Source organism: Chelonoidis abingdonii, chromosome 12 (genome assembly GCF_003597395.2).
Source record: "Chelonoidis abingdonii isolate Lonesome George chromosome 12, CheloAbing_2.0, whole genome shotgun sequence".
NCBI classification, from domain to species: Eukaryota; Metazoa; Chordata; order Testudines; family Testudinidae; genus Chelonoidis; species Chelonoidis abingdonii.
In genome coordinates this window covers 5,651,926-5,676,618 of record NC_133780.1, presented here as the reverse complement: position 1 = coordinate 5,676,618, position 24,693 = coordinate 5,651,926, and the positions used below count along the sequence as shown (strand labels likewise).

Below are 24,693 nucleotides of genomic sequence, written 5' to 3'. Positions count from 1 at the left end.
TCTTTGCCAGGCCTCAGGTATCTCATTGAGAATCAAAGCCTGATTCCTAAGCATGGTGGGCAAAGGACACTGTGGTAAATGACACACAAGACGGTGGAGGGGGAAAATGGGAAGAGGATAAACTCTCCACTGCTTGGGCAGAGGCTGCTCTGGCAGAGAAGGTGCGTGAGACTGATGGGGCAGGAGGGAATCTCCCGGAGTCACCCTTTCCCCCTCAAACACCACAGACACTAAAACACCACTTCCTTTTGCTATCCCTGCTCCAGCTTCTTTAGAATCTATCGAATGCTGGTGCGTAATGGAGAACCACAACAAATGAAATGCTTTTCAGCAGAACCTGGAGCAATGTGAGGGTATCTGGGAATGAGACAATCTCACCGCAAAGGGGGCACTTAGTGACTCTAACAATCTCTCTGCTAACAGGGGATTGGAATAAACTGCTCAGGGTCAGTCCAGACTAGAAAAAAGGGCAGAAGAACAAAGGAGACGCCCTAGCTAATCCCAACTACTTTTCCTGCCCTAGACAGACACCAGAAGGATGATATTATCACTCCCTATTTATTCCCTCTCTGGAAGGCACAGATTTGTCTCAAGTCACCCCGCAAGCTGCTGGCAGAGTTGGGAACAGAGCTTAGGAGTCCCAGGCCAGGGCAGGGAACAGATGCAGATCAGCGGCTGGTGGAAGATGGGGGATGGGGACAGGAGTCTAGCATGAAGGTGGGGCCTGCCCCAAATGTCCTTCTTCTCATCTTCACGGCAGGGGGATCCTGACTGGGCGGGGGAGGACAGAGGGGAACTTCAGCCAGGCAGAGCGAGCAGCTGGAGGAGTTTCTCTCTCTCCCTTCCCCCACCTGTGACCCATCAGCTCCGCAGCCAGGGCTGCAGCAGGAGGGAGGAGGGGCTGATTGGGGCTTCTCCTCCTCTGCCTAAGGTTTGTTTAGACCAGGTTGAGCCACAGGGTCACTGACCAGCTGCTGCTAGGTCCTCACCCCAGCAATGGGCAGCTGGATGCACGGGAGACAAATGCCCCTGATGTGTATGGGAATGAGGAAATGGGTTTGTCACCATGGCCAGCCCTAGTCAGGGCCCTGAGAGAACTCCCCTGCTGTGTGGAGGAGTCTCTGATGTCCAACATGGAGTTAACTCCACTTGGAGCATTTTCCACACTGAGAACATCTCAGAGGTTTCTTCCCTATGCGGATTTGTGGATGCCTAATACTCTGGGAGCACCACATGAAGCTTCTCCCACATTCAAGGTCTCTCTGTTTTGTGGATCACTGAAGCGTGAAGTCAAATTTAATCTTTTCCTGCAGTCAGGCTATTTCTAGGGTCACTCACCCTTGTGGATTTTCTGATGCCTGGTGAGCTCTGAGCTCTTACTGAAGCTTTTCCCACACTCAAGGCATTTATAAGGTCTCTCCCTCATGTGGATTCTACCATGTCTAGAAAGGTGAGAGCGCCGACTTAAAGTTTTCCCACAGTCCAGGCATTTATGGGGTTTCTCTCCCGTGTGGGTTTTCTGATGTGTATTAAAGGTTGTTTTGTGGTGGAAACTTTTCCCACACTCAAGGCATTTAAAGGGTCTTTCTCCTGTGTGGATTCTCCCATGTTTAGTAAGGGATGAACTTGCCATAAAACTTTTCCCACACTCAAGGCATTTATAGGGTCTTTCTCCAGTGTGGATTCTCCTATGGACAGTAAGGGATGAGTTTAGCAGGAAACTTTTCCCACACTCAAGGCATTTATAAGGTCTTTCTCCAGTGTGGATTCTCCCATGTACAGTAAGGGATGAATTTTGTACAAAACTTTTCCCACACTCAAGGCACTTATAGGGTCTTTCTCCAGTGTGGATTCTCACATGTACAGTAAGGGATGAATTATGTACAAAACTTTTCGCACACTCAAGGCATTTATACGGTCTCTCTGTGTGGATTTTCCTATGATTAATAAGTCCTGAGTGCTGACTGAAAGTTTTCCCACAGTTCAAGCATTTATGGGGTTTCTCTCCCTTGTGGGTTTTCTGATGTTTAGTAAGATTTGATCTCTGAATGAAACTTTTCCCACACTCAAGGCATTTATAGGGTTTTTCTCCCATATGGATTCGCCCATGATTGATGAGGGATGAATGTTTTCCAAAACGTTTTCCGCATTTGAGGCATCTGTAGGGTCTCTTTCCTGCATGCACTCCCTGGTGTATAAGAAGACATGGCTTCTTACTGACGTTTTTCCCACTGTCCAAGCATTCATAGGACTTCTCTTCTGTCTGGGTTCTCCGATGTGTATGAAGGGTTGCACTGAAACTGAATCTTTTCCCACAGTCAAGGCATTTGTAGGGTTTCTCTTCATTGTGATTTGTCTGCTGGACTGTGGCTTCCTTGGCATCCTTCCATCCTCTGCCATGTTGAGTGGATTCATCCAGTTTCTTCCTGGGATAGTTTCCCAGCTGCATCTCTGATCTGTGTCGATCTCCCCAGGAATTCCCCTGTTCCAAGCCCTGGGAAAAATTCCCTTCAGCTCTTCTCAAAAATGTCTCCTGCAGTTCCACTTTCTCAGGACCTTCCTGCTGCTGATTCTCCTCCTTGTTCTCACTCACTGTCCTATCACCTGCTGGGAGAGAGAGAATCCAGACAGGAGTCACTGCCTGTGCTGGGGGGAAAGAACAGAAAGGGGAATAGCAAACAGGGAAAACATAACACAGTGACTGTTGGGGAGACAGAGACATTGAATTCTGACTCCACATCCCACCCAAACGCTCCCAGGGAAGGAAAGTCAGGGAGGAAATTCCTGAGAGATAACAGGATGGATGGGAAGCCAGGACTGATATTTGACTTGATGCTACGACATCTGCTGACCGCAGCCCTGACCTGGATGAGCTGTGGCACAACTGAGGCCTTTAACTCACAGCACATGTTTGGAGTCCCAGCTTTTTCCTTCACTCGCCAGATGTTTCTGTCTCCGTTTCCCTGACTCCTCACCTGTGCGGCTGCCTCTCGGGCTCTTCCTTTCCTTGGAGTCCTGGAGATCCGGGACCCACGGCTCTTCCCCTCGTTCCAGCTGGGCGATCAGGTCAGGTTTGGGAATGGGCAATCCTGCGCAGGGGGTGAAATCAGGCAAGGTCAGGGTGAATGGAGCAGTGACAGTTTGTCACAAGGAACATTCCCTGAGTTTAACCTGCCCCTACAAGCGACTGTGGTAACTCAGACCCCGTGGGAACAGCAGACATCTGAGGGTGGGGGGGTGTTGTTACACCCTCTTTATGATTTCTCAGGATTGATGCGCTGCAGGGAGTCACTGACACACACAGAGCTCGGGTGCTAAGCTCCTGCCTATTTCCAAACCTGCAGAACCGAGAGCCCTCCCCACGGCTGGAGCTAGTGCCGGGAAGGAAGGTGAACGGTGTGTGAAGGAGAAATAACAGGCAAGGCAATACCCTGCTTCTGGCCCCTAGAAAGCTGGAGAGATGGGGAGGAATTAACATGTCCATTATGTTTCTGACTCTCCTGTTCCCTTGAAGTGGGTATGGAGATAAAAGTCTCTCTCTCACTGCGGCTGTGGACTACACGATCCTCCCCCCAAATCCAACTGACCAAATTCAGACACGCAGACCCCACAGCTTCTAATAACCAAGGGGATGGGAATCTCTTACTCAGCGAGGTCACCATCTCATAGTTCTCCTGCATGACGTCCCTGTAGAGGGCTCTCTGAGCGGGGTCCAGCAGAGCCCCCTGCCCCTGGGTGAAATACACAGCCACCTCCTCGACAGTGTCACCCAAGACATCTGGAACACAGAGTTCCCTCACTCCAGCACCTGCTGCCTCACCGCAACCACTAGTCACGGGGGGAGACCGTAGAAAGAAGAATCCCGCCCCACTGCATCCTGCTTAAGGAGCAGTCAGGAGGCTCGGGTGGAGAAAGGTGAAGAGCCTGCCTGTCCTTTCCAGCACATGGGGCAGGGTCTAGGGTCTTCTCATTTCCCACGTCTGCCATCCCAGGCTGATGCAGGAAGGTCAAGAGCTCTGAGCTGTGGACAGGGAAAGGAATCCCAACAGTCTCTCCGTGCATATTTCACAGCAGCCTCCCCTGGCCAGTGGGTCAGCACCGAAGCAGTGGGAGTCTGATCAGTTTTCCCCAGTCCGCCCTGAAATCCCTATTTAGTGGCATTCATCGCTCATTTCCTCCTGTCCCCTGGAAGATGGATAATCTGGAGCGCGCTTGTGGACGTGATTCCCTGTCAGTTTGATCAGGTGTGAGAGGGGTGAATGAGGAGGTTCCAGAAGGGGCTGAAGTCAGTCCACACCCGATTCCTCCCCAGGCTCTCTCCTGCAGATAAAAGCTCTGGCTTGCGTGCTGGGAACCCTGTCACTTTATCACAACCACAGACCCGCCCCATCCCCCCAGCACGAACTCTGAAACTTTTAACTCCCCCACCGACATGGTCTCTAAAAGCAAATGCTAGAAATGAAGCGAATCCAAAGGAGCCACTTTGGAGAATCCCCCCTGACACTGGGCCCCCAAGGGACAGCACATACCCCAGCGCACAGGGAACTCAGCAGGCAGGACCCCTGGGTTCTCCTCTGTCAGCTCCTACCCTGTCGGCGTGTGGGTTCAATGAATGGATCCAGGCAGGGCTGGGAGCTGGGAACCTCCCCCACCCTTGTCCTGCTGCCCCTTTTGGTCTCACTCTCCCATTCCTGTCTCCTTCCTATCCCTACTCTGCTGGGACATGAGGACTGTCCGTTTCCATGGGCATTATGCTCTCCGGGGAGTCGGCTGTCGTCACTGAGGGCCGCAGTCCTGGGGTTGGCAGACCCAGCAGGGAGCCGCCCCTCCAGTACAACTCATCCAAGCAGGTCTGGAGACAGGGGCCTTCGTGCAGAGCCACTGTCCTGCCCAGCCCCAGCGCTTTTCCGTAGTTCCTCCGCATCACCTGCAGGCTGTGGCTCAGGTGGCTGGTGTGGGCAGACCAGGGCTGCCTGCAGGGGCTGGTTCAGCACGGTGAAAGTCCCATCTGGGTTGGGCCACAGAGGCGGGGATTACTGAAGGTCTGTCCTGGCACAGACCCAGCTGGGCAGCAGCAACAGTTCGCACTTGGGCTCAGGTACAAGGAGGGCCAGAGCATCTGAGCCAGAAGCACAGCGTCTCTCCTCCCTTGCCCAGACAGAGCTCATCTGGTGCAGCAGCTAATGCGCTGACCTCCTGTCCTGCCCCGGCAAGCCCCCAGGGACAGGCAGGCAGAGGCTGATCCCACTGGGCCAATTCACATCACGCCCTGCCAGAGCCAGCAGTGACTCGCGTCTGACCAGGTCGACCAGATCTCCGATTTTGGGGGCTTTTTTCTTATCGGCTTACACCCACCCCTTATCCCAATTTTTCACACTTGTTCTCTGGTCACCCCTAGGTCTGATCTGCAGGAACTGACCAAGGGCCTGTGCGCTCTCCAACACTCAGGAGAGACAGCCCCAGCAGCCTGATGGGTGACAATAACACAGGAGCAGGGTGTGTGTGTGTGTGGGGGGGTCTGGATATTTGCCTTGTAGCTTCTGACCTTCGTTCTGGCTCTGGGTGCCATGGGACAGGGGAGCTTGCCTTGTGTCTCTCCTCACCCCTTCTCCTGCCCTTCCCTCTTTCTCTCTCATTCCCACCAGTCTGGTTCTCCCCAGCCCCCCACATTCCCCCTTATCCCTCGCTAGTGATCCCCCCCACTCAAGAGTTCCCCAGTTGGAGCCCTGTTCGCATCCGCCCATAAGTCTCCCCGATTCCCCACATCGCCCCCATTCCCTCCTTTCAGCCCCCCTGCCCTCCCATCCTGCCCCCAACATCCCGGTCACCGCTTTTCTACACCCTGCCCCTCTATTCCGCTCCCACCCCTGCAGCCCCCACGAGTGGGCTCCCCCCGCGCACGCAACCGGGGCTGCGGCAGCTTTCGGGGCCCGGGCGGGAATCGCAGCCAGCTCCGCTGGAGAAGCAGCCTGGGGCAAACTCCCCCACGCCGCCGGGGTGATGGGTGGGCCCGGGTTCTCTACCTTCCCTCCGAGGGGGCCCCCGGTGGCGCGGGCCGGCGGCTGGGGCTTGCCTGTGGACGAGGCTCCTGGGGAGCAGCGGGAAGGGCCCTGCTGGAGATTCCCCTCTCCCGGCTGCAGCCAGGGCTCCGGGCTCCCAGCACCAGCCGCCGGGGCTCGGGGATCTCGCCGGGAGCCTGGGAGCCAGAGTCACCGCAGCGGCTGCGACTCACTTCCTGCTGCCGGGCCGGAGCGCAGCGCTCGCTGCCCCCGACAGAGCCGCCCCCCGGCTGCTCCTGGGTCCTAGGGCTGCCGGGTTCGCGCTGCAGCATCTCTGGCTCCGGCTCCTGTTCCACTCTCAGGCTCTGAGGTCAGAAGGGCCCATCATGAGCATCTAGCCCAGGGGGTCTCACGACCAAGCTTGCTGGCCTCACAGTGTGGCCAGCAAGTCTCACTGGTGGCCGCTCTGACACTTCCCCCTATAATCCTGACTAACTTTAAGAGAAACCAGTAAATATACACAGAGGTAAGCGGGGGAACGGTCCTACTAGTGTGGGGAACATTTCTGGCTTATACACAGCCCCAGTGAAATTGGCTAGCGAAAGGATCTGAGTCCTCACTTCCACTCCCTTTACCTGGAGACCTGCCTGACCTCGAGGACTCCCCTTCCACGCTCGTCCCTGAAACCCCAACAAGGCTGGACCCAGAATTCCTGAGGCTCTTCACCCCCCATCTTGTTGTGATTACTCAGGACGGAGGTTAAGGTGTCCTATCCCCAGTCTGGGGTGCTCTCTTCATTAGTTTAGGTTTTATAATGACCTAAACCTAATTTCCCCCATACTAATTTTCCCTTACTGTTACTCACACCTTCTTGTCAACTGTTTGAAATAAGCCACTCTCATTACCACTACAAAAGTGATTTTTCCTCCCCTGGTATCCTCCTGTTAATTGAATTGTCTCCTTAGACCGACCTCATGCTTGGTAAGGCAACTCCCATCTTTTCATGCATTTAGACCTGCTCTCGTATTTTCCACTCCATACATCTGATGAAGTGGGGTCTAGCCCATGAAAGCTTATGCCCAAATAAATTTGTTAGTCTCTAAGGTGCCACAAGGACTCCTCATTGTTTTTGCTGATACAGACTAACACACAGGGGCGGCTCTAGGCTTTTTGGCACCCCAAGCACGGCAGGCAGGCTGCCTTCCGCAGCTTGCCTGCGGAGGGTCCTCTGGACCCGTGGCTTCGTTTCTCCTGCAGGAGGTTCGCTGAAGCCACGGGACCAGCGGATCCTCCGCAGACAAGCCGCCGAGGGCAGCCTGCCTGCCGCCCTCATGGTGCCAGCAAAGCGCTCCCCGCGGCTTGCTGCCCCAAGCATGCTCTTGGCATGCTGGGTCCTGGAGCCACCCCTGCTAACACAGCTACCACTCTGAAACCTATACATTTATTCATTTCTTCGTTTACTCCCTTCTTCCTGTTGGTGATGGATAGCTGATTGATTGCTGCTGGATCCCGCCCATCCAGGCCCCGGCTCCAGCTCTGGGGAGGGGATCCCACAGGTCAGTGCTGACTGACAGCTGTTGCCAGCACCCTGCCACTGTGACAGCACTCGACACTGCCCTCACCTCATGAGTACTCCCACCGCACCCCCTCCAGCACTCCTAAATCTACACCCGCGCCTGCTCCCACCCCCCCATCAGTGCCCTCTTTTGGGGCACCTGGAATATGGTCAGCCTAGCAACAAACATTCAAATCTCACCATTCGACATGCACTGGAGTTACACATATTTCAATGGCACAATATTCAGGAGATCATGAGATTTCCAATGATCCCTCACCAGGCACACTTTGCACACAGTATATCAAAACCATACACAGTGGTGAACGTGGGGCCCAGGAGTTAGTCACGAGAGGGATTCAGTGATGGGCAAGTGGGGCAAAGAAACTCTCTCTCATCCCAACACAGGACAGGGTGGTCCATGAGGAGGGCGTGACTGGCTGGGCTGTCAGGTTCCTCATCTCCCTCTGGCCTCAGTGATGGGGATCGACTTGGCTTCAAGGCTGGCCAGGTATCCTAACATCCTCAGCTCCCTTCTTACCTATGTCCAACCTCAGCATCTTAGCAATAGGGAGACGTTGCCCTCTCCTCACATCATGTCTCTTTGGGTGTTGTTCATGGGCCTTTAGATTTCAGGTCCAGCTTCACACTACACAGGCCTGGTTGCTCTCTGGCACCAGTGCTGCACGTTCACAGTTCTCAGTCTCAGCTACCTGGCTCTGAGGAGCAAATTCCCAGCTCTGTTCCCCTTCACCTTCTTCCTCTCCCAACAGTATATTCAGGACCGGCACCAGGATTTCTGGTGCCCTAGGCACCGGGCCATTTTGCCGCCCCGCACGCGGGTCTCGCGGCTCCGGTGGACCAGCAGACCGTCCGCAGAAATGCCTGCGACAGGTCCACCGGAGCTGCGGGACCAGTGGACCATCTGCAGAAATGCCTGCGGCAGGTCCACTGGAGCCACGGAACCAGTAGACCCTCCATAGGTACGACTGCGGCAGCTCCACCGGAGCCGTCTGCTGCCCCCCCTGGCAATGCTGGTGCCCTAGGCGACTGCCTAAGTCGCCTAAATGAAAGTGCTGGCCCTGAGTATATCACATCACTACAGGGATCAGGCAGTGACTTCATTTCCCTTTCAATCTCTGCCTCTCGGAGTGTCAATCTAATTTGCACCATCAGTGTACCTGCTGAGAGATACTGATCACTGTCATTTTTCAAACCACACAAACGAATCTCATGACAAAGGGTTAAACAAAAGGTTGAAATAAAATAAAATCTAAAAAAGGACAATTCTAGCAAATGATCATTTGTCTCGTGAAGTCCTCAATAAATCTGAGCTACGTCCTGTCATACTAAACTAATATCAAAGTATGTGACCTCAAGGCCTTCACAAAAAGAGAAAAACCCACAGTCCAGGGTGGGCTATAAAACTCTTTCACATTCATAATGTGAAATCTCAGAGAAACCTTCAAGACTCAAAAAATCAGGAAAATAAACATACCGATTTTCTTCTGAAGTGGCTAAACTGGTTTCATTTCTCACTTCATTATTCGGTTGTATTAGTTGCAAAAGTTTTAGCATCATTATAATAAAAGAAAAAGGAAGAGAAACCTTCCCATCTACCAATGATCTGTACTAAGCCAAGAAAAAGCCGGGAAGCAATTTTACCAATAGGTGGAAACAGGACTATGAGCTTTGAAAGGTCAAACGGTCCTTTGAGGTTCACTGGGATTTCCCCACCCACTCTCAGGTCTATGACACTTTGTCCTCCAGCCCTCCGGAGTCTGACTTAGGATCACAGACATCAAAACTGTGATTCTTTGGCATGGAGAGCTAGGAGCCCAGTGGTAAGTTACATCTTTCGATGCGGAGGGGTAGATGGGGATGGGATAAATCTCTCCAACACTTGGACAGATGTTACAGTGTCAAGAGTGGAGGATAATGGTGAGCGGGGAAGGAAGGAATCCCTCAAACTCACCGCATTGACCTGAAACAGCACAGAAGCCCAAAGGCCACATCTTACTGTCCCTGGTCCCCATCTATTTAGCATCTAGTCAATGCTGGCCCATAAGGGAGAAAATGTACAGACAGTAAATGTTATAGAGGGAGAACAATTTATGAGTTTACCCTGTATACGCTTTATATAGAGTAAAACGGATTTATTTGGGGTTTGGACTCCATTGGGAATTGGGTAGCTGAGTGTTAAAGACAAGAACACTTCTTAAGCTGCTTTTAAATAAGCTTGCAGTTTGGGGGCCATGGTTCAGACCTGAGTCTCTATTTGTGGCCAGCAAGCATGTCTGGCACACCCAGGCAGGGTTCTGGAGTCCCAAGCTGCAAGGAAAGCTGGAGCAGAAGTAGTTTTGGTATATCAATTAGGGATTCTGTGATCCAACCCATCACAGGGGGAACTTCAGCCAGGCAGAGGGAGCTGCTGGAGGAGTTTCTCTCTCTCCATACCACAACCTGTGGCCCATCAGCTCAGCTGCCAGGGCTGCAGCAGGGAGGAGGGGCTGATCGGGGCTTCTCCTCCTTTGCCTGGAGTTTGCTTAGACCAGGCAGAGACAGACGGTCACTGACAAGCTGCTGCTTGGCTGCTGCTGGATCCTCTCCCCAGTGATGGGCAGCTGGATCCTTGGGAGTCAAATGCCCCTGATGTGTGTGGGAATGAAGAAATGGGTTTGCCACCATGACCAGCCCTAGTCAGGGCCCTGAGAGAATTTCCCTGCTCTGATGTCTAACAGCGTGTTAGCTCCACTTGCAGCAATCAAGGTCTCTCTGTTGTGTGGATCACTGAGCTTTGAGCTGGGTCCACTGCTTCAATTCAGCAGCCCTATAAAAAAGCAGCCAGTTGTGAACTGAATGAGCTGGGAACAGAGGGGTTTGCCCGGCGGGACTTCCCACAGAATGTGAGCAGTAAATACTACATCTGAGGAGGCCTTAAAAGGAAGACACGGATAATGAGTGAACAGCTGTTTGATCTGTACAGGATGTGCCATGTTTCTCCTTTCTCCCACAGGATAGAAGCAACTTCATCTGTACGAAGTGCAGGCTGGTCTCCACATTGGAAGAGAAGGGTAAAGGACTAGAGAACCAAGCATCAATCCTGCATTGCATCAGAGAAAATGATGCTGTTTGTTTGGTTCTGGAGGCACAACATGCTGAAGAATCAGAGGGAAGCAAAGAACAGGGAATAAAATTGCCAGCATATGACTTCCAGAAAAAGAAAGAAAAGAACCCATGTTCCCTCAATGCAGATAGAGGTAAGAAACCATTTTCAGGCTCTCTGCACAGGTACTATGGCGCAGAATGGTTTGGAAGAGCCATCTGAGGGAAGGGATCAGAAGGAGACTACATCGACTGGAAGGCATGACATGTATTACTCTGGGGATGGGGGTTCCACGACCACCACTCCCAAGAAGAGGAGATGAATGGTGGTGGTCTGGGACTCTCTCCTAAGGGGAGACCACACTGAGAGTCTCGAGAAGAGTGCTGCTTGCCTGGAGCTAGAATTCAGGATGTGACAGAGTGTCTGCCGAGACAGATCAAGCCCTCGGACTGCTATCCCTTCTTGTTTCTCCACGTGGGCACCAATGGTACTGCCAAGAATGACCTTGAGCAGGTCATTGCAGCACATGGAGACTCACCACCACAGCTTCTTCTGCTGGTTGCCCCTGAGAATTAGCTCTGGACAGCTGCGGAGCATCCTCTGCTGAGCGGTGTCTCTCCCACCATTACGCTGGGGATACAACCCTCTCCTGGGCTGCTTAACCCCTTCCTTACCTGTTACCCACACAAAATTCTTTGTCACTCACACACTCTGCAGGCACTCACCCTTACCCATTTCCTAGGGCTTAGGTGTAACCTTTTCACTCTCCATGTTTGTGGTGTCTTTTACCAGTGAAGGAGCCTTACACAGTAATAACCTATTTAACCTCTGTCTTAAACATACAGCTAAGGGTAGCATAAAATCCCTCTTTACCCTGTAAAGGGTTAATTCCTCTTTTACCTGAAAAGGGTTAAGAAGCTCAGATAACCTGGGGGCACCTGACCAAAAGGACCAATAAGGGGAGAAGATACTTTCAAATCTGAAGTTGTGACCAATGAAGATCTGAGATAAAATAATCAGGTCCCAAGAGTTTTAGTATGGATTTTTTCACTCTCTGAACAGCACACAGTCTTTGGGTGAAGAATAGGCTAATGAAGTATCCTTCTATTTCCTGAACATCACTGGTAATTAATTATGTGGGATTAACATAAAATAACTATCCATAAAGCAGTTCATAGATTTACCACAAACTTTAAAGAGATATACCATGATATTATTACACAGATGTTTCTTTGAAATGTTAATATTCCCTTTTGATCTCAGAAGTAACAGACTATAGGAACCACTCAGTTACATTGTTAATCATCTAACATCTTCTTCTGGGTCTTTAACAATAGAAGTGTACTCAAACTCTACCTCAGGTAATGTAAAATGGCCCTAATTGCCATTTACATCCTGCTCTAACATGCCTGTAAAGGTTCAAATTGAGTCCATTAACCGGCAACTTGCTTAACCCTTTCTGGCCCCGTGTCACAGAAGGTTAGATCCTGTGTGGATTCTCCCATGTTTCATGAGATGTGATCTCTTTCCCACAGTCCAAACACTTATGGGGTCTGTCATAGCTTTCCTACTCAGATCTGAACCTTAGGAGTTCAGAAACTAAGATGCTTAGCATGGAAACCTCCAAGCTTAATTACCAGCTTGGATCTGATAGCGCTGCCACTAGACAGGAATTACAGTGCCTGTCTCACTCTTGGTCTCCCAAAAACCTTCCCTGGGGACCCCCAAGACTCAGATGCCCTGAGTCTCACACAAAGGCGAAATATCAAACTCCCTTCCCCCTCTTTAACCTCTTCTCAGATCCTGCCCTGGGTACACGGAAAGATTACCCTGCTTCAATTCCTTGAACACCAAACCCAGAGAGATTAAGTGTCTCTCCCCCTCACCCAGAGGCTATTGCAGATTCAAACCTGGTCAATCGTTAACCACAAAAATATTCCCCCTCCTTTTGTTCCTTAGCTTAACCAGAGAAAAACTCAAACAGGTTCTTAAAAAGAAAGCTGTATATAAAAAGAAAGAAAAGACAAAAATGGTCTCTTGTATCAAGGTGACAATATACAGGGTCAACTGCTTAAAAGAAAAATGATATAAACAGCCTTATTCAAAAAGAATTACATTTTTAAACATTCCAGCAAACTACACACATGTAAATACCAAAAAAAAACATATAAGCCTATTGTCTTCACCTTTTTTACTTACACTTGGAAACAGAAGATTAGAAAGCCTGGAGATGAGATCACTCTCATATCGAGAGAGACAGACAGAACACAGGACAAAGACACACACCCAAAAATTCCCTCCCTGAGCTTTGAAAAATCCAGTTTCCTGATTGGTCCTCTGGTCAGGTGTTTGGTTCCCTTTGTTAACCCTTTACAGGCAAAAGAAACATTAACCCTTAGCTATCTGTTTATGACAGGGTCTCTCTCCTCAGTGGATTGCCTGATGTTTAACAAGGACTGATCTCCATGGTAAACTTTCCCCACTGTACAAGCACTTGTGGCGTCTCTCCCCTGTGTGACTTTTCTGATGTGAAATTTGTACTGACTTAGAACTGAAACATTTCCCACACTCAAGGGATTGATTGGGTTTCTCTCCAGTGTGGCTTCTCACATATTTATTAAGATCTGAGCACTTATTGAAGCTTTCCCCACTGTACAAGCATTGAAGGGGTTTGTCTCCAGCAGGGCCGACTCCAGGCACCAGCTAAGGAAGCATGTGCTAGGGGCGGTCAATATCAAGGGGCAGCTCTCTGGTTGCTACTGGGGCAGCACGTCTGGGTCTTCAGCAGCAATTCGATGGCGGGTTCCTCAGTCCCTGTTGGAATGAAGGACCTGCCACCAAATTGCCACCAAAGAGTGGAGCAGCACGTTCGCACTACCCCGGCTTTTTTTTTTTTTTTTTTTTGCTGTTTGGGGTTGCAGAAAACCTGGAGCCGGCCCTGGTTTCCAGTATGGATTGTCTGAAGTGTCACAAGCTGTGATCTCAGAATTAATCCTTTCCCAAATTGGAGGCAGTGCCTGGGTGTCTCTTCCTTGGGATTTGTCTGCTGGGCTGTGGGATCTTTGTTTCCTCCCACCCTTTCTTCCCTGGGTGATTTCCCAGAAGACTCTCTGACCTGTGCCAATTTCCCCAGGTTTCTCCCTGTTCCAAGCACTGGGGAAAATTCCCTTCAGCTCTTCTCACAAATGTCCTCTGTGGTTCCACTTCCCCGGGGAACTTCCTGATGATTCCCTTCCTCGTTGTTACTCCCTCACTCAGCACCCGTCTGTGGCAAACTTCTCTCCCCATTGGGCTGGCTAAGGCCTGGCTTTAATCTGCCTTCCTGGTCAGAGGCTACTGGCAGTGGTGCAAAACCTCTCAGCTGGCTGGGCCAGATTTGTAGGGGAGAGAGAGAAGGCAAAAGGATAGAGAATAGAAGGGGGAGGGAGGGGGCATAATAGTTTAGACCAGTGGGAAGGAAACAGACACATGAGGGGAAGACTGGCAGCAGAACCTCAAGTCTCACGTGCCAGGGGGAGTTAGGATTTAGCCGAAGCATTTGAGGATATTGACTGGTTCCCCTTCTCTGGTTTGCCCTGCTCAGCTTCTCTTTCAGGATCAGGATGATGAAAGCCCAACAGTGCCATGTGGGCCCCAGGAGACAGCGAGTGTGAGACCTACCCCAGAGTACAATCTGGAGTGTTGAACGGCTTAATTCTCCATCCCAGGGCATGTTTTACACTGCTGCCCTGTGTGAACAACAAACTCCTCCACGCTCTGCTCACACACAGTCACCAGCCTTCAAAGTCACTCCTGGCTGCACTGTACTGAGTGCGACTAGCCAGACACTCAGGAACTTACCAAATGACACAGCAACATCAGCTAGTTTCTACGCCCAGCCTTGCATCCGGGGAATGTGCATCTTGGACAGCTCAGTCTGTTCACTGGGCTGACAAACTCTGGCATTAGTTGGTCATTCCCCCAAAGGGGCCTGATTAGGCCAAAACTTTGTTCTCTCCAGTCAAATCCCCCAAACACTTCAATGAAAACACAGGTCCAGACAAAACACTAAAATAAGTTTATTAACTGGAGCAAGGGGGTTTTCAGGAATTACAAGGGATAAAGATGTAAAAGGGCAGAATGGTTAAAAAAATACAAATTAAACATGCATTTTAAGTCCTAAATATTACTAAACTAAGGAAAATGTGAAGCAAACAGGATTTCCCACCCCACTCGCTGTTGCAGGCAGGTCACAGTTCTGAGTACCCAGGCTGGATTTCCTTCCAGCCTTGGTCTGTCTTCCCCATTCCAAGGCCCCTGTTGCCTTTCAAGGCGTATTCTTGCCTTCTGTAAAGATGGAAGAGGAGAGGTAAAAATGGAGGCCAGTCTCCACTGTGCTTTTGTATCAGGGCAGGGGTTCTCAACCTTTTTCTTGCTGATGCCCCCTTCTGCATCCTATAAAAATGCTGGGGCCCAAGTGGGGGAGAGGGGAGGAGGAGCGTGCGGCACCAGGTCTGGGGACATCCTTGGGCATAGGCATAGTTTTACTTCTATTTGAGGGGGAGGGAGGGCTGGCAGGGCTCAAGCCAGTTCTGCACAACGGGGTCCAGGGAGGGCGTGGCACCTCCACTCCCTGACTCACTCAGGAGGCCACCCAGTCTGGGTAGTGGGTGGATGCAACCAAAAAACGTAACTCAGTGAGGGGAGGGACTCAGCTCAAAAAGTTTGAAAACCGCTCAAGGTATGGGCAGGGGTGTAGCTAAGGGCTGTGTACAGACAGGGGGGTAGCTTGGGGTGCAGGCAGAGGGGTAGCTAGGGGCTGTGAAGGGGCAGGGGGTAGCTAGGGGCTGTGTAGTGGCAGGGGGGCTCCAGTACAACTCTCAGCTTCAGGAGGCATTGGGGCTCCCAGGTTAAGCCTCCCCACTGCTCCCAGCTTTGGGGATGGGAGGGGCCTGCTGGCTTCAGCTCTGTGATGCTCCCAGATGGGGCGGGGAGGCCCAGGAAAGTTGACAGACACATTTAAACCAGACAATAATATTCAGCAGATGATGATTTTTCCTATGATACCTCACAAGACATACTTTGTAGATTTATCGTTTTGTAAATGTGGTGACCATAATAGTGTAGACCAGTGGTTCTCAAAGGTGTTTCATCCCACCCCTGCCCCCCCACTACCCCAACTTTGTGTCTGTGGTCATTACACCCCACCCTCACAAGCACATATATCACCACCCAGCTCTAATGGCAGAGTACTTGCTGGCGATGCGAACAGCCGTGAAGCCCTCCAATAGCAGCACAGAAGTGAGGGTGGCCACGTGAAAAGTGATATTCCTCAATATCGCTGTTCACAGAAGACTTATCACCCCAGTGACACCCCTACTTCTGTGCTGCTGATTCATCTAGGTTTGAGAGCCTGAGCATTTATCCCCACCTCCCATATGGGCCTGTTCCTTCTTCATGAGCCCCAGCCACCTGGGGACGACACCCAGTGCTTTTTTGAAAAAACAAACAACCCACACTGATCACACCTCTCTTGACACATTCCTATCCCTTCATTGGGAGGCTTTGCCCACAGTTTGAGAATTACTAGTGTAGAGAGTCACCGTGGGGATTGGTAGCCAAGATGGTTAACACCTGCTCCTTTCCATCTCTGGGATCCCCACAGAAAATGTCCGAGCAGGAGTGCGGAACAGATCCCATTGACACTAACCTTGCAAAATACATTTTGGTAATTTCAGCTATAAACATTCCCTTCATCCCTCAGCCCCTACCCCCAGCGAATTCAATGTGACTGAGCTAGAATTGGGCAGGTGGCATTGGTGACGGGTATAATCTCTGAATTATTGGTCCCTGAATTAACAGAACACAGGAACCCTTGGGATAAATTGTTAACCTCTAACAAGATATAGCTAAACATAGACCACTACAGTTACCCCTCTTCTTCCAAGTCTTTAACAATACACGTTTACATTTCAAACTCTAGCTTATCTAAGGTGGACACACTTCTGAAATCTCTCTCTAAAGGTTGATCTGAGTCAATTTCATGCAAGTTGCTTAACCCTTTCTTGCCATGAGCTGTACAAGTTTAGAACTTGTGTGGATTCTCCCATGTTTAATGAGGTCTGACCTCCATATGAAACTTTTTCCACAGTCCAAGCACTTGTGTGGTCTCTCTCCTATATGTATTGCCTTGTGATGACCAAGCGCTGATCTCCAAGTGAAACTTTTCTCTCAGTCCAAGCACTTATGGGGTCTCTCCTGCGTGGATTGCCTCATGATTAACAAGGTCTATCTTCCGCTTGAAACGTTTCCCACAGTCAAAGCACTTGTGGGGTTTCTCGCCTATATGGATTGCCTGATGTTTATCAAGAGTTAACCTCTCTATGAAACTTTTCCCACAGTCCAAGCACTTGTGTCTCTCCCCTGTGTGGGTTGCCTTATGTTTCACAAGGGTTGACCTCTGTCTGAAACTTTTCCCACAATCCAAACACTTGTGGGGTCTCTCTCCTGTGTGGGTTGCCTGATGTTGGACAAGACTTGACCTTTGTATGAAAGTTTTCCCACATTCCAAGCACTTGTGAGGTCTCTCTCCTGTGTGGGTTGCCTGATGTTGAACAAGCACCGACCTTTGCTTGAAGCTTTTCCCACAATCCAAGCACTTGTGGGGTCTCTCTCCTGTGTGGATTGCCTGATGATTAACAAGTGCTGACCTCCATGTGAAACTTTTCCCACAGTCCAAACACTTATGGGGTCTCTCTCCTGTGTGGATTGCCTGATGTTTAACAAGTGCTGACCTCCATGTGAAACTTTTCCCACAGTCCAAACACTTATGGGGTCTCTCTCCTGTGTGGATTGCCTGATGTTGAACAAGTGCTGACCTCCATGTGAAACTTTTCCCACAGTCCAAGCACTTATGGGGTCTCTCTCCAGTGTGGATTGCCTGATGATTAACAAAGTCTGACTTCCGCTTGAAACTTTTCCCACAGTCTAAGCACTTATGGGATCTCTCTCCTCTGTGGCTTTTCTTATGTGAATTTAGTGCTGACTTTGAACTGAAACATTTCCCACACTCAAGGCACTGAATGGTGTGGCTTCTTTCATGGTTATTAAGATCTGAGCGGTTACTGAAGCTTTCCTCAGGATACAAGCATTGAAGGGGTTTCTCTCCAGTATGGATTGTCTGATGTGTCACAAGCTGTGATCTCACAATGAATCCTTTCCCACATTGCAGGCAGTGCCATGATGTCTCTTCATTGGGATCTGTCTGCTGCACTCTGGGATCCTCATCTCCTCCCCCACTATTAATAGATTCATCTGCTCTCTTCCTTGGGTGGTTTCCCACAAGCTTCTTTGACCTGTGGCAATTTCCCAATGCTTCTCCCTTCTCCCAGCAATGGGAAAAATTCCCTTCATCTCTTCCCACAAAGGTCCCCTGTGGTCCCACTTCCCCAGGAACTTCCTCCTCGTTTTCACTCCCTTGCTCAGCACCTGCTGAGAGAGACACAATCCAGACAGGAGTCATTGTGTTGGGGAGAAAGAGGAATAGAACTGAAGGAAAACTCAACTGAGGGAAGTTGCAAAGAATCAGCAATTGGATTCTGCTTCCAGATCCCACCCAAACACTCACAGGAAAGGAGAGATGGGAAGGAAACCCCTGCAGCTAACAGGATGGGTGGAAAGTTGTGAGTGATATGTGCTGACTACAACCCTGCTCTGGGTGAGATGAGGAAGAACTGAGAGCATCACTCACACCATATTTTGGGATTCTCAACTTTTTCCTTCATTCCCCAGACGGTTTCTGTGTCAGTCCTCACCTGTGCGGGTATATTGTGGAAGCTTTCTTTCCTCACAGGCCTGGAGATCGGGCACCCACGGCTCTTCCCCTCGTTCCAGCTGGACAATCAGCTCAGGTTTGGGAATGGAAAATCCTGTGCAGAGGGTGGAATCAGACCAGATCAGGGTGCGTGGATCACTGGTGGAGTATTTGTCACAAAGGACATTCTATGAGTGGAACCTGTCCCTGTGCTCTGCTGGAGGAACATGGAATCCAAGAGGATGGGAACATGGTCACTGAGCCCCCTTGTGCAGAGGAAGTTGTCTGGGGAGGCGAGCTGAATTACTACACCTTCACTAGGCGTTCCCAGGATCTGTGCGCTCTGGGGTCCTTGCTGACTCATACACAGCTCTGGACTTAAAACTCTGCCTCTTTCTAAACCTGCAGAGCCCAGATCCCAGAGCCCTCCTCAGGGCTGGAGCTATTCCCAATGAGGGAGGTGAACAGGGATTTTGTGTGCAGCTGAGAAACAACACAGACAGGACAATGCTGGATTTATTTCCCTTTGAAAGTTGGAGGGGCGGGGATGGTTTAACTCAGGCCTGCACAACTCGTAAAGCAGCGACGGCCACATTACTCCAAAGAAAACAGCTAAGGGCCCAAACCCACTGCCCCCCCGAAACACCTCCCCAGCGCCGCCCAGCCCCCCCAAAACATACCCCCACCCCAGCGCCGGCCACTCCGCAGAAGCAAACCCTCCTTCCCCAGCACCACCCCCTGAAACAGCAGTATTGAACCTTGGTGATATGTTTTAGTGGGCCCTTAGGGTAGCATAATTAAGGTAAAAGAAAATTGTCTTTTTGCTAGAAGTAGAATAAGATCTTCCCCTCACTTTGTAATCAATTGCCCTGTTGAAGGAACGAGGTGTGAATGAGGAAGGTGTGGAAGGCAACACCTCCAGACAGCTGCACCCCGTGGAGAGGGGCTGGGAGCCAAACAAAGGACAATCACACTTGTCAAGTGGGCAGACTAGAGGAGAGCAGACATACTAAGAGCCTCGGGGTTAGGAGCAAGCACCTTTCCTTGGGAACACCCTCTCTGCAGCCTTGGGACAACCCCCAGCCCAGAGAAAAGCAGCAAAAAGGACCAATTTTTATGAGAGACAAGATCAGCAGAACAGGTCAGCCACCGACTTGTCACTTGCCTCCTCACCTCCCCGTCACTGCCCGCCTGGCTTGTCATCCCCCCTCCCCCCGGCTCACTTCCTCAGCCCCCGCCCAACCCCCTCCGCTGCCCATCCGCTCACCTCCTCAGCCCTCCCGGCTTGCCTACTCACTGCCCGCTCGCCTCCTCAGCCTCACTCCCCCGTCGCCGGCTCACCTGCCCCCGCAGCCCCCCATCTCCCACAGCTCGCCTACTCACCCCTCTTCCCCGACTGCCAGCTCTCACCTGCCTGTCTGCCACTGGTTTGCCTGCTCCCCCTGCCACCAGCTCACCTGCTTGCCTGCCAGTGGTCTCTTTACCTTCTGCTGCTGGCTCACTCTCACCCCCAAGCCTGCCACTGCCCTCTTCACCACCCCGCCCACCTGCCGGCCAGCCATTGGCTTGCCCCACCCCACCGCTTGCCTCTATTCCCCCCGCCCCCGTGGGTTCACACATGTGGCCCGCGGGTCGTATGTTGTGCAGGCCTGGTTTAACTTGTCCATTAGGTTTTGACACCCATGTCCGACTGGAGAGGGCACGGAGATGCAAGTCCCTCTCATATGGCAGCTGTGCACCGTGGAACCCATTCGCCTCTGATCTAACTGACCAGGGAAGAACATGACCAGATTCAGATACGCAGACCCCACGGCTTCTAATATCTGAAGGGACGGGAATCCCTTACCCAGACAGATCACCATCTCGTAGTTCTCCTGCATGACGTCCCTGTAGAGGGCTCTCTGAGCGGGGTCCAGCAGAGCCCCCTGCCCCTGGGTGAAATACACAGCCACCTCCTCGAAGCTCACCGGCATCTGAAACAACAAGAGACCCCCCACTCAGCACCTGCTACCCCACCCAGAATCCCACTTTTCACAGGACAGGAGGCCCATAGAAAGCTGAATCCCCCTCCTGCGCCCTGTTCAAAACAGCAAAGAGGCTTCAGGGGGTGGGAGAAGGTGAGAGCTCCTTGTTCTCCCAGCACATGGAGCAGGGCAGGGTCTTCTCATTGCCCACACGCCTGCCAGCCACAGGCTGATGGAGGAAGCAGAACTCTGACCCAGGGACAGGGATCCCGACAACATCCCTTAGTATTTCACAGCAGCCTCTGGCCAGTGGGGTCAGGCACCGGCAGTGGGAGTCTGATCAGTTTTCCCAGCCCTCTCTTGAAAATCCCCTACCTTAGGTGGCTCCATCGCAGCCATTTCCCTTCCCTGTCCCCTGGAAGATGGGATGATCTGGAGCGACTTGCGGACGTGATTCCTATGCCTGTCAGGGTGAGAGGGGAGGTTCCAGAAGGGGCTTGAGTGCATGTCACACCCCGATTCCCCCCAGGCTCTCTCCCTGCAGACAGATGGTCTGGGCTCTGTGGCGCTGGGAAAACCCTCAGTCGCTTTATCACAACACAGGCCCAGCCCCTCCCCCCAGCACTGAACCCTTGAGACACCTTTAGCCCCCCACGGACAGAGTCTCTAAGACAAATGCTAGAAAAGGGCAGAATCAAAGGAGCCACTTTGCTGGTTCCAGGTTCGGTGAAAGTCCCCACCTGGGCTGGGCCCGTGGAGGGGGGGTGTTAATGAAGGTCTGTCCCTGGCACAGCCCCAGCTGGGGAGCAGCAGTTTCACAATCTCGGCTCTCAGGTAAAGGAGGCAGCAACATCTGAGCCAGGGAGCACCAGGCTCCTTCTCTCCCTTGGCCAGAACCAGAACCCTCTGCTCGGAGCAGCTAATGCCTGAGCCTCCCTGTCCTGCCCCTGCAGCCCCCAGGGACAGGCAGGCAGAGGTTGATCCCACTGGCCTATCCCCCATGTCAGAGCCAGCAGGGATTCTGGTCTGACTCCGGTGTGGCTGAGATCTGGATCCTGCCCGGAAATCAGACCACGGCCCTGGGCAGCCTGCAACACTCAGGACACACAGACGCCCACCAGCCTGGCTGTGTCTGAAAATGATACACTGGGAGCAGGGGGTGGGGTGGGGTGGGGTGGGGGAGGGTCTGGATATTTGCCTTGTAACTTCTGACCCGTCTGGCTGTTGGGTGGGGGCTGCCCCTCCCCCTCTCCTGCCCCATGAAGTGGGGGAGCTGCCTTGCGTCCCTCCCCACCCCTTTTCCCCGCCCCCTACCCTTTCTCTCCGTTCTCCAGCCAGTCTGGCTCTCACAGCCCCCCCTCCCCACATCTCCCCTTTCCCTCCCAGTGACCCCCCCACCACTCAGAGTTTCCCTCAATTGGAGCCCTGTTCCCATCCGCCCCATAAATCCCCATGATTCCCCTACATCGCCCCATTCCCCCCCTTCAGCCACCCCTGCCCCCTCCCATCCTGCCCCTCACACATCCCTGTTCCCCGCTTATCTACACCCTGCCCCTCTTTCCGCTCCCACCCCTGCAGCCCCCCACGAGTGGCTCCCCCCGCCCCGCACGCACCGGGGCTGGCGGCAGCTTTCCCGGGGCCCGGGCGGGAATCGCAGCCAGCTCCGCTGGGAGCAGCCTGGGGCCAAACCTCCCCCTGCAGCCCGGGGGTGATGGGTGGGGCCCGGGTCTCTCTCACCTTCCCTCCGAGCGGGGCCCCCGGGGCAGGGGCCGGGCCGGGCTGGGGGCTCTGCCCTGGCCTGGGAGAGGCTCCTGGGGAGCAGCGGGAAGGGCCCTGCTGGAGATTCCCCGCTCCCGGCTGCAGCCAGGGCTCCGGGCTCCCAGCACCAGCCGCCGGGGCTCGGGGATCTCGCCGGGAGCCTGGGAGCCAGAGTCACCGCAGCGGCTGCGAGTCACTTCCTGCTGCCGGGCCGGAGCCCAGCGCTCGCTGCCCCTGAGCCGCCTCCCGGCTGCTCCTGGGTCCTAGCAATAAACCCACCACGTAGCGCTCCTCCTCTCTGTGTCCGGCTTCTGTTACACTCACAGACTTTAAGGTCAGAAGCGACCATCATGAGCATCTAACTATGGGGTTCTTACCTCCAGTTTTTTCCTGGTCTCAGAGTGCGGCCAGCACCTCTCTCGGGTGGCTGCTCTGGCACTTTTTCTTAAAATACTTCATTAACTTTAGGACAAACCAATAAATATGCACTTGAGTAAGCGGGGAAACAGTCCTGCTATTGTGGGGAGCATTCCTGGCTTATACACAGCCCCGGTGGACTTGGCTAGCGAAAGGATCTGAGTCCTCGCTCCCTCTACCTTCAACCAGAGGCTTGCCTGACCTCATGGACTCCACTTCCACTTTGGTTCCCGTAATCCCCAGGCTGGGCCCAGGGCTCCTGAGGGGCTCAAGCCCCAGTCTTGTTGTGATCATTCAGGACAGGTGTTCCCATTGTGGGGTGCTTCCCTGAATGCTTCCTTGACCATTGCACAGAGTTCAGAACAAATACAATTAATTAAACAGCACGTAATAAAAAAAATAAGGAGAAAAGGAGGAAAGATTAAAGGAAAACATGTCACCCCACTCGGAGTGGTGGGGGAACCACAACCAGCATCTCTGCAATGTCAGGGCAGTTCAAAGTCTCTTCCTCCTATGTCTTCTGCAGGGATGCTGTATATCAGACACTTTGGTGGTGGCCACATGCCCTCAGGCTCTAGGTGGCAGGACCCTTCTTCCTAGATCAGACTCCCCCCCATCCAGTCTGGCCTGCAAGGCCCCTTGGCTGAGGGTGTCTCCTTGCCCAGGGTCCCCTTGGGTCACTGCTCCCAGCTCCGAACTGTTCCAGTTTCCCTTTGTCTCAGCACTGCTGCTGCTCTGTCTCCAGCCCAACTCTCTACTTTCCTCTGCATCTCCCGCTCTGCTCTGGCCCAGCCAGCTCCAGCTCACACAGAGGATGGGACCCCCGGCTGCTGACTCCCTCATTGGCCTGCCTGTCCTGTCATTCAGGCTGAGGTAGAGAATTTGCCCCTCCCCATGGTCAGTCTCAAGATCTTGATTTCTCATTGGCCCTTCCCCTTTCTTTTGATACTAGTACAGAGCCAACCAAACCCCTCCCCCCATTAAGCTTCATTAAGGGGCTCCCTCTTTAGGGGCTGAAGAACAAATGGAGGCATCTCCCATGGGTTTAAAAAGACCCTCCCTCCTCACTCCTGTGCAAAGTCCAGCTCCAAGATGGAGTTCTGGAGTCACCTGGGCAAGTCACATGTCCATGCATGACTCACAGTCTTCACAGGCAGAAGCCATTGTTCACACGGTATCTTGTATGTCTCCAGGAAGACTTCTTATGTGGATTGAAGCATTCCAAGATGCACTGTTCCACAAGTGCTTCCTGATCCGGTACTTAACCTTGTGCATTCCTTCCTAAAGAAGCTGACCAAATGCCTCACAAAGCTTACTTAGAAATCAAGCAAGTATACAGCCCATATTCTTAACCTACATGGCCCAGGCAGCATAAACCATATTCCAGTTATGTCATATTCCCATAAAGCCTTATGGGAGGTACCATCACATCCTCCCCCTGCCCTTACTGCCAGAGACACTGTCCATGGCAGAGGCGGTACCTGTACAATTCCTGTTTGTCTTTGGTCACATTCCTTTTCAGTACCATGAAACCATATGATGTCAATCGTAGGGGTTCTAGCTAGTTTTGGGGTTCCTGGTCCCCAGATGCCTCAAAACAGGTTGGGGTGTCGTATTGCCAACAGAATGCAGACAGCAATATCTGTTAAAGTGGAGCTGTCTTAACATTTAGCCACCAATGCCATGAGGTGGCGTGCCTCAGTTTCCCCTTCTACACAGCAGCGTGGGCCTGTTATGCTTTTGCTGCCGTGCCAAGCTTTCAGTCTGTTTACAGATATAGGCTGAAAAGTAACATGCGTCGGGGGCTGTCTTGTCACCATCCCTAGCATGTACAACAGTTTCTGCCACAAATCAGACATATCCTACACATGGCTGGCTCCAAGCCACAGCGTGCCAACCGTGTGCTTGGGGCGGCATGCCACGGGGGGCGCTCTGCTGGTTGCCGAGAGGGCGGCAGGCGGCTCCGGTGGACCTCCCACAGGCGTGTCTGCGGATGCTCCACCGGAGCCACGGGACCAGCGGACCCTCCGCACGGATGCCTGCGGGAGGTCCACCGGAGCTGTGGGACCGGCGAGCGGCAGAGTGCCCCCTGCGGCGTACCA

The 24,693-nt window shown here is 52.4% G+C and overlaps 2 protein-coding genes across 2 annotated transcripts in view; both read right to left on the bottom strand.

Moving 5' to 3' along the window:
• LOC116829487 (uncharacterized) overlaps positions 1 to 24,693 on the bottom strand; it is a 193,036-nt gene that overhangs the window by 35,744 nt on the left and 132,599 nt on the right. The window contains 2 exon segments of the mRNA XM_075071504.1: positions 1,339 to 2,646; positions 2,976 to 3,089. Coding sequence (XP_074927605.1) covers positions 1,339 to 2,646; positions 2,976 to 3,089 — 1,422 coding nt within the window.
• Positions 16,141 to 22,396, bottom strand: LOC116829494 (uncharacterized). Its single transcript, XM_075071637.1, is given in 6 exon segments — positions 16,141 to 16,895; positions 16,897 to 18,127; positions 18,454 to 18,567; positions 20,299 to 20,425; positions 20,792 to 20,879; positions 22,154 to 22,396. Coding segments are annotated over 5 exon segments (1,698 nt in total). The 5' UTR covers positions 20,816 to 20,879; positions 22,154 to 22,396; the 3' UTR covers positions 16,141 to 16,693.